At 37.5% G+C, this 10000-nt stretch overlaps 1 protein-coding gene across 1 annotated transcript in view; it reads left to right on the top strand.

Annotated features, from left to right (window-relative positions):
• LOC148945173 (microsomal triglyceride transfer protein large subunit-like) overlaps positions 1–10000 on the top strand; it is a 68100-nt gene that overhangs the window by 43352 nt on the left and 14748 nt on the right. The window contains exon 4 of the mRNA XM_089098965.1: positions 3759–3844. Coding sequence (XP_088955091.1) covers positions 3759–3844 — 86 coding nt within the window. The remainder of the gene's footprint in view (positions 1–3758; positions 3845–10000) is intronic.

Genomic DNA, 10000 nt, shown 5'->3' with positions numbered 1-10000 from the left:
TTTGAAAAATATTCGTACTGCGCCCCTTGAGCATTTTAGTTCTAACATTAGAATCCATTATGGAACGATTAGAAGAGCCAAGGCTCTCTGTAACCGTACTTTATTGAACCGCATTTATAGCGCTTTTGTGGTCCCTTGTTTATTGTCTTTAGTACCTTTTTGGAGACTCTATATGGAGACTATTTGGAAGTAATGTACTCTCTGTACTTATGTATGGATGTGAGTCATTAAGCCATTCAAAGAATGCGGAGAAACGATTAATTAGCTTCGAAAATAATTGCCTGCATGGAATTCTTACTATCAGCTCGACCGGTAGAGTGATGAATGCCCAGATAAAAACAGACGCTGACCAGTCATTGGTTACCAACGAGATCAGAATAAGGAGACGGAGATATTGGGGGCACACAGTCCGCCTGAATGAATGACGCTTCCCGCACGATGTATTGTGTTGGAACTCACCCTATCTTCAAAGGAGGGGAAGACCTCCCAACACACTAGGTCGGTCCCTGACGAAAGAGGCATTAAGCATTAAAACAACCTGAAAGAGCTCTGGTCCGTAGCACAAGATCGGCTGAACCAGAGGTCTACTGTTACTGCCTCGTGCTTCTCCAGGTGTGGGAAGACCTAAGTCTAAGTAATTGACTTTATTAAGAGTGATGAAAAAAAGATTCAAAGTCTTTTTTTGCAAGAATGCATAGTTTTGCTGGGAATTCTAAAATGGGCTCACAGTCTAACGATTATCCATAGATATGGGATAGATGACTATGTCTTGCTGCGTCGGTACGGCTGGTAGTCGTTGTGGAAGGAGATATCTAGGCTAGTAGGGTTGTTTTGTTGATTCTTTTTCATTGTTCTCCACAGTATAACAGTTTAATGTTTCTCGTGAGTGATAAAAACAACTACCACTATTATTATTATTATAAGATTAAAATAGTTGAAATTAATTTTTAATAAATAATTTACTATTAATTGTTGACATTAATTCAAATTGTAACATGTCTCTAGAACCACTTTTAATCGGGCTGTACCCATGAAAAGGGATAAAATTTGACACACGGAAGTGACAGCTCTTGTAAAATGTTGTTTTATAGTTATTTACTGTAAGTTCTGAGAACCAACATGCAAGTTTTCTCAGAGTCTAAAATGATGAGATTTTTAGAGTGTTGTATCCTCTATGGGGGAGGGGGACTGTCTCTTTTATTATTAAGTCTAAAATGGTGAGATTTGTTGAGTGTTATATCCTCTAGGAGAAGGGGGGCTGCCTCCTTTATTATTGATTTAGGAATCTTCTCTTTTTGTGCAACAATTCGAGGACAAGTTTTGAATTCCATTAAAAGACCAATTGGCTTTGCCCTAGTCAACGTATTTTATGCTAGGGTCACTTATTGTATTTTTTCAACTATTATCCGTCCCGGGATCCGCACTTTTTTTCATTCCAGAGTCGATTGCCGTCTGCAGATGGTCTAGACAACCCGAGCAAAGCTAGCAAAATTTGTAAAAGAAAAAGCAAGGCGACGCTTTTGAAATATTTCAGCTTTGAAGCCCATTTAAAAATGCCTCTTCTGCATATCACTTTCTTTCTTGCTCGTTTCTTTCTTCAACTCCAATACGACACGTCTGAAGCATTTTTTGATAGGTAACAATTCAGGGGGTGAGGGGGGGGGGGTGGGGATATCTGGAAACTTGAAATATTAAAATACTTTGGGAAGGGAAAAAGGTCACCACAATAACATTCTATAGGCGGTTAGACCTGAAAATCCCTCCTGCATAACTATTTTTTTTAATTTAAGTTCACTGTCTGTGAAAGATTCAGAAATAAGTATTTGAAGCAGGCACACATAGAAGAATTTGCTATGGGAACAGATCGTGATGGTTAAGAGGGTAATTGGGGGCCTCAAAATGAGATCTTTGGATCAGAGCACGCTTTACACCACTCAGAGAAAATTTAATAGTAAAAATCACAAAGGAATATTTAAAATTATGTCAGCTGGCTAGTGTTTTAAGCTGCTACATTTTGCTTTGTTGATGAAATAAACATGACACGAAAGACAAATGAGCCTTGGTGAAACAATGGGAAGTCCTGTAGCAACTTTGACACATGGATAAAATTTAGTCACTAGAATCTAGGAGCACCCATGGATAACAGTTGGCTACAAGAATCTACGATCCTTCTTTCTCATCCCTACAGAGCTCAAATCGATCACGGACTCTGAAAAGCACATCTAGGCTATTAACTGTTGCTTATAACTAAGTTTAGTTGAGATCTGAGAACATTTTTTGGTAGATATCCTGGTGACTATTGTTTAGGTACCTCTTCTTTCACTTCCCCACTGACATCCTGTGTTTTTGTCCCTGAAAAGATAAACTAAGATATCAGCTGTTATCTCTAATCAAGTTTGTTTTAGAATAAGTAAAATTATCTAGCAAATTTCCTGACAACAAACATTTAGGGTCCTAGTCTATCCTTGATTACTGGATCATATTTGGGCCCTAATAAGCTGCCATATGGAAATCAAGTCTCAAATTTCATGAACCATAACACAAATCTGGCAACCTTCTATGGTAGAAGTCTCAATTAGAATAACTTACCCTACTCCTCTATTAACCAGTTAGGAATGGCTACAGATCGTCACCTCTTGCTTTCTTTCTAAGATTTTTTACACTTGGAGACGAAGATAATAGAGGCCCCCACCCCAACAAAAATGTTGGATAAGTAAGACCCCGGAAAAGAAGTACCGGAAAAGATAATTAGCACACTCTTACTTTCTACAAAGTTTGCCCGAGATCTGACAACCCGTTCTGGTGCATTTCCTGAAGACAACGATTCAAGGGACTTCTTCAATTTGCAGAGATTGGACACTGTCCAGATACCAAAAATGAAACTAGAAACTAACTCTTACTTTCCACGACGTCTGTAGACGTGCTGATGGCGAGAATTCAGGGACCATCTTTTCCTGTTCCCTGCAGACGCCTGACTGACGGTGACTCCCAGAAGCCACAATTTTAACACTAGGTCTTACTCCCCACAGAGTTTGGTTGAAATTTGATGATCCCCTCTGAAAAACCTCTTGATGACGAGAGATAGGGATCTCCTTTCCTCTTCTCTCATTGAGTTTGAACTGTCAACTAACTTACAAAAGGGAATCATTGCATATCATATGTTGTTTTTGGCTTACTTTGGTTGAAATTAGGCACGCTGCTGTCCGTATTGTTGTAAGGTTATGCACGTAGTGATCTCCATTTCCTTCTCTCACAGGTTGGATTTGGCTCTCACCTCCGAAAGGCATAACTGGCAACAGATCTTACTTCTGACCAGGTTTTGAAAGGCCCGACAACCTTATCTGATGAATGCCTCCATGACTTGAATTTAGGGATTTTTTCACTCCACATAGCTTGGAATAGGTACGGATTCCCTAAAATTAAAATTGTCTAGAAAGTGCTTGTCTGCCCCACGTAGGTTTGTTCAAAAAGTGTTTTGTTTTTACTCAAACGTGATATTAACTATTAAATTTTAAGTCTGTTTTATCCTTTTTTCATATTTAATACCATTCACTTGTTTCTGAGTTTTCATATTTATCCAACCTCCTCTCTAGATCTTGAATCCCCCAAGAACTTCACACAAACGTGTTTGTCCTGGCCCTTCAGGTGACTAATCTCTTTTTTCAAAATTGTGCATATTTTAATAACCCTATTTCAATTCTGTAAAGGGGAAATTTGGGCTTCTCAGAACCAACTTAAGTAGCTTTTTTTATCTCTAGGAAAGCCTGTTGGTTTTCGTGTCGAATCGGAGCTCAAGGTGACCAACGTTTGGGAGCTTGGGAGGGAAATCCTACTCGAAATACTGGTAAGTAGCTGTCTTCTTTAAAAGTTCCTTCACTAAATTTCATTTTGGAAGTCTCAAAAATCTCTATACTGAAGTATATTTTAGACACATGTAGATTCGACTAGGTCTGGGTTGTTCAGCCAGGGTCACACCGACACTTCAGCGAGATAAAGTGAGCTAAGTGAATGTAATGCTTACAGCGCCTTTATAGAAACCTGAAATAGGGAGGATTTATTCAATGCAGAAGGTCCTTGAAACATTTAATTTTGTTTAACGGTTATGCAAGGGCAGTAAAACTAAGAAATTTTGGTTTTGATGAATCCAAAACTTTCCAATATACAAGTTAATTTACAAAAACTTTTTTTTAAAGTCAACAGGATATATGATATTGGCCATTAGAGCTTATAAAGATGATTGAAAGATAAAATGACTTTCTTTTAGATTATTAATTGTTAAAAAAAAAATTTCAAAAAAATATAAATAAAATAAAGACCGATATCAAAAAGGGCAGTGGTGGATGAAAGTCTCCTCTCTTTTGAGGGATGAGTGTTGCCTGCTTGAGCCGTTCTAAAGCTGGTGGGTTGGGCTCTTGGGACGGGGGAAAAATGGTGGACATCTTGACACTGACAGGGAAGGCTCTTCTTTAAAAGGTAAAGTAAAAGACATAGGCAAGCTGTATCTCAAAATACCGCTCCTGAGGGGGCACCAACTGCCCAACGGTGCTAATTTTTTTTTTTTTTGCTCAAGGTAATGGGTTTTTGTGACCTTATCTTCGACTTTGTGACTCTGCCCATAGCAATCACAAACTCAGTAGCCTGACCAAGCCATTAGACGAGGGAATATCTATGCTTTTTTAGAGTTTGATCCTTTGCAGCCACACTTCCTGGTAAAAGTTCCTTTTATGGTCCCAGCTAAAAGAAGGGGCAGCGCATCCACCTTTTCTAATAGAGACTATATGTGATAGACACTTTGCATGGTTTAGGGTCCATTCCCCAGGAGTTGGGTGAGTCTTGTCATCCCCATAGGTAAGCTTATTTTAGCTTTCAACTTTTCCTAGCGACATCCCGGAATTCTATATTGACTTTCTACTGGTCACCTTGAAAAATGCCACAGAACTCCAGCCTGACGTTGGTGCCGTGATCGAAAAGTGAAGGCTACAGTGGTTCGGCTGCACTCTGAAAGCACTTTTGTCCACAAAGCCACTAAGTGCATTCCGCTACATGGGTGGAGGGTGAAGAAAACATGGATAAGTGTTATCGAAGGTGACGTGAACCGCTCAGCAGATTAAGAACGTATTGGAGGAAATGGAAGTAGTCCCGGCTTGAATTGGTCGAGTCATTCGCAAACAACAGAAACTCTGGGCTCACCACCTTGACAAACTGTTGGAACCAGTTGGAACTGATTGTATTATGGTGCTTCAAGCTCAAGTATAAACTTTCCTAAGTGTTTTTTATAGTGAGATCATAAATAATTTACTATTTGTAATTCTGAAGTTCCGTTCAGTTCAATTTGTTTAATTATAAAATGATATAACACATAACATTAATCTGAGTGGCTACCCAAAGAAAGATATGAAAGCACTTGGAGCTGGGTGACCACATATATAACAAACGCTTAAAAAGTAAAACTCTTAACAAACGAACAAAACAAACAAAAAGGAAATAAAACAACCAAATTATGCAAAAATTTCTAGTCATAAAAAACAACAAATAGGCCCCCCAAAAAATTAACGAAAGCCAAAAAAGAGAAAAGAAAAGGGAAAAAACAAAAAACATCTATGAACCAAGACCCAAAATAAAGTTTTACATTTTACGCTTAAATAAACCAAGGTGCTCCGTCGCTCGAATACTCTTTGGAATAGAATTAAAATATCTGACAGAAAAAATCTGCTCTAGCTCCACTTCTATATCAAGTGACTAGATTATCAGCATTGCGGGCACTAAAACTATGACGTGATTTATTTTCTCTATAAAAACCATGAAATATCTCAGGACTTGTTTAACTGGCTCCATCCAAAACAAGTATTTTTCATTAATGTCCTGGGGCTCACCCACCCTTGAATATAAAATAAAGCTAGTCTTCGCAATGTTAACAGATAGTAAGCTTAAACTAGTAAAAACATGAAACTTTTTAAAACACGATTATCCTTCAAAATCAAACTATATAAACACCGACTGGAAGATTTTAAAGCCGCGTCATCAGCAAACGAGGTCTGAAAAGAATCTGGAAGGTAAAACTTCATCGTATCAACATATACCAAATACAGTAGAGGGCTAAGCACCGATCCTTGTAGGACCCCACAAGTTACACGAAACGGGGCAGAAGCAATATCATCAATCATAATATTAATAAGCCTACCATTCAAATACTTTCAAACCATTTTAAGCATGCTTCTTTTATGCCTATACATTCCAATCTTCGCAATAAGACACTAAAATATACTGTATCAAAAGCTTTTTAGAATCAAAGAATACTGTGAAGGAAATTTTGCCCTTTTAAGACAATTATTCACGAAATCAACGAGGTGAATAGCAGCATGACTTATAGAGTGACCTCTCCGAAAACCAAACTGTGTCTCGCTTGGGAAGGAAGTAGATACATCATTGTGGCTTTAGATGTCCTCCGATTTACACCGTCAATCCCAGCAAAATTTGATTTAGTATTCTTAACAATTTTTATAGCCTCATCAGTTGTACATTTTTCAAACCGGAACTCAGTCTTTCCGCTCGATCATCCACAATTTCATCCGATTTTTTTCTCTAGCACTCTAGAATCATTCTAGCACTTTTCTGAACTGAAGATCCTATTTTGAATAAAACTGACCGAAATGATTGGTGTCAACATCTTTGTCACTTACAGACGTGCCATTAATGTCAATACAAGTAGAATGGATGCAATTTTTTCTTCGAATGAATAGGTCGATAATTTGCCATGTTGCTTTAGTATCACCCTCTTGTTCACTGAACTTCTGACTAAAATACTTCTTTTTACCTTGGAGTCGCAGAAAGTTTACTCTGTTCCTTGCCTTTCTGAACTTCCCAAAATCAATCGGACCCTCTGTATTTAGAGCTTGTTTATATAGCAGATTTCTTTAATTTCTCTTATTTATGATTTAGTCAGTTGTCCATGGCTTTCGTGGTTTATCCTTCTTCTGTCTTACAGCTCGTAAGGGACCCGTTTTATCATTAATTGGTGGTAATATAGCTAAGAAAAACTAAAATTTCTCGTATACTGACCAATGGTCTGCGTAGCGCAGGTACCGATCTCCTGATTTGATGCCTATGGCCGGGAGTGGAATGCGTGGTTGAGGGCAGATCATCCGACGCTTCCCTGTAAAATAGACATGAACTTATTGTAAGCAAGTGAAGAATCATCAGCTACTTCTAACACAGTGTTCCAGCTGATATCGCTCAATTTTTCGGCCAATTTATTCTGATTTTCTTTTCTAAGCCCACACACAATTACTTTCTTTGACCTTGTATAATGTTTTTTAAGACAAGTTAACTGAGTCACTACTGGGGGATGGTCTGAACTAGGGTCCACAATTACATCTGCGCAACTATAATTCAAATAAATAAAACCAACGAAAACATTATCAATCAGAGTGGCAGAGTGTCTTGATATACGAGTTGAAACACAAGCTGAGGGGTAAAGATAATTCAAAATCATATAATTAAAAAATAAAATTATCAAACACTACGTGGTAACGAACTGTAAGTAAGGAACGACCCAGCTCAGTAGTAACCAAAACTCTAAAATCCAAATTTCAATACCAATAGATACATCAAAAGAATCGGATTTTTATGCTGATTTCAAATATATAACCATCAAAAGTTTCATCAAGTTTAGTCTTAACGATCAAAAGTTACGAGCCTGAGAATATTTGCCGTATATTCAAAAAAAGAGGAAACACCCCCTAAAAGTCATAGAATCTTAATGAAAATCACACCATCAGACTCAGAATATCAGAGAACTCTACTGTAGAAGTTTCAAGCTCCTATCTGCCAAAATGTGGAATTTTGAATTTTTTGTCAGAAGAAAGATCAATATTTTTTTGTTTTTTGTTCTTTCCAGGGGGAATCGTATCGACCCAGTCCTAGACTATAGCGAGAGGGCTTATTCGAACGGAAATTAAACGTTCTATTACCCTTTTTAAGTGACCAAAACAATTGGAGGGCAACTAGGCCCCCTCCGACGCTCATTTTTTCCCAAAGCTAACCGATCAAAATTTTGAGATAGCCATTTTTTCCAGCATAGTCGATAACTATGTCTTTGGGGTGACTTAGTCCCCCATAGTCCCCGTAGGAAGGGCCGCAAGTGGTGCTTTGCCCATTGCCCATTGTTTGCATATAGTATCGGGTTATTGGGAAGTATACAGACGTTTTCAGGGTAGATTTTTTCTGGTTTGGGAGGGGGGTTAAGGAGAGAAGGTTACGTGGGAGGATCTTTCCATGGAGGAATTTTTCATGGGGGAAGGGAATTTTCCATGAAGAAGATGCCGGATTTCTCAGTATTATTTAAAAAGTAATAAAAAAAAAAAAAAAGTTTTTCAACTGAAAGTAAGGAGCAACATTAAAATTTAAAACGAACAGACATTATTTCGTATATGAGGGGGCTCGCCCCTCGTCAAAACCTCGCTCTTTACCCTAAAGATTTCTTTAGTACTTTCAAAAGAGCTATTTATTCTAATTAAGCTCTTTGTGATTCAGGGGTCAATCTTAAAGAATTGGAACAAAATTCGAACTTTAGCGTAAAGAGTGAGGTGTTGACGAGGAGGCAAATCCACTCATATACGTAATATTTTCTGTTTGTTTTAAGTTTTAATGTTGCTCATTACTTTCAGTTGAAAAAACTTGTTTTTTTAATTTAATTACCTCTAAGATTTAAAAGGTTATAGTTAAGATCTTCCATACGTATAAAATCCAAACCTGTAGAAGAAACACATCGAAGCAACTCATCAAAACCAACAATAAACTCATCCAGGCAAGCACTGGGTGACTTATACATCGTACTATTTAAAATCTTCTTTTTCAACTTATATTTCAAGAGAAAAAAATTCTATATTACCTTCAATCCAAACTCCCAAATCATCTCTAAGTATATACCTTAAATGTTTCTTTATCATAAATCTCGATCCATCACGGTCCAAAGATGTTCGGTTCCTTACTTCCAAATTATAATCTATAAAAAAATAAGCCGAGAGAGATGTTTCATAAATCCCTGCAACATTAAATTTAGAAGAAGATTCCTCAATTAACTGGAGCAAATCAAAATATCCAGTAGTTAGATGGCAATTCCAGGAACAAAGGCAAAGCGAATTGTCGCTTCCTATTTCAGACGGTCTTATACACAAGTTCTCACGGAGAGGTTTAGAATTTGTAACAAGCAAATCATTGCGACCAACTTAGTCCTCCAAATGACCCTCAATACGAAAGGGACTATTCATAAATCTTGCTCAATATTGAATATTATTGAACATAACGAAGGAAAATAAAATTGGCTTCCAACATAACAAAGACTAAAAAAAACAAAAAAAACCAGAAATTAAACTTTATATAGAACAAATTGTTAAAGAAATATAGAAAAAAACCCAAAACTAACAAAAAAAAAGCGACCGGAAGATGTATAGGGTATCCGTAAGTGATCTGATTCGCACGAAATTTACGTCACTTTGCTCTCGTTTAAAAATGCGGCCACGATCAGTCCAATAGTTCTTAGCACCAAATTAATCTATGGCACCTTCTAGTATATTTGTTCCTCGCATTTGTAAGGTCTTCACTAAACGAAGATACCAGATTTTGCAAGTTTCGATTTTGCTTTGTAAACAGTGTTAGCTATATCTTTGTTCCCGAATTTCACCAGTATGGGAGCCACCGTACTCGATGTTTGTGTATTTGACGTGGCGTTTAAGAGTCTGTACTGATTCGCTGCTAACAGGTGTGTAGATGCCATACTACTGACTCCCATTCGTTGTGTAAACCTTGAGTAGTGTCGAACCCAGACTGGTCTCAGAATTTGGCTTTGTACCAAAAAACGCCAACAAATCAAAATCTTCTCCTGTTCCAAATCATCAATTTTTTGCTCAACACTCAATTCTAAGCTCCACAGAGTAAATCAGACTTCTCAAACTGTCTGAAAATGTTTTTACTTTTTGGAACTTTCCATTACACTCGAGCG

This window comes from Artemia sp. Qi Xiang Cuo, chromosome 13 (genome assembly GCF_049724085.1).
Source record: "Artemia sp. Qi Xiang Cuo chromosome 13, ASM4972408v1, whole genome shotgun sequence".
NCBI classification, from domain to species: Eukaryota; Metazoa; Arthropoda; class Branchiopoda; order Anostraca; family Artemiidae; genus Artemia; species Artemia sp. Qi Xiang Cuo.
Note: the sequence above shows the minus strand (reverse complement) of the source record. Positions and strands in the feature narration are given on the sequence as shown.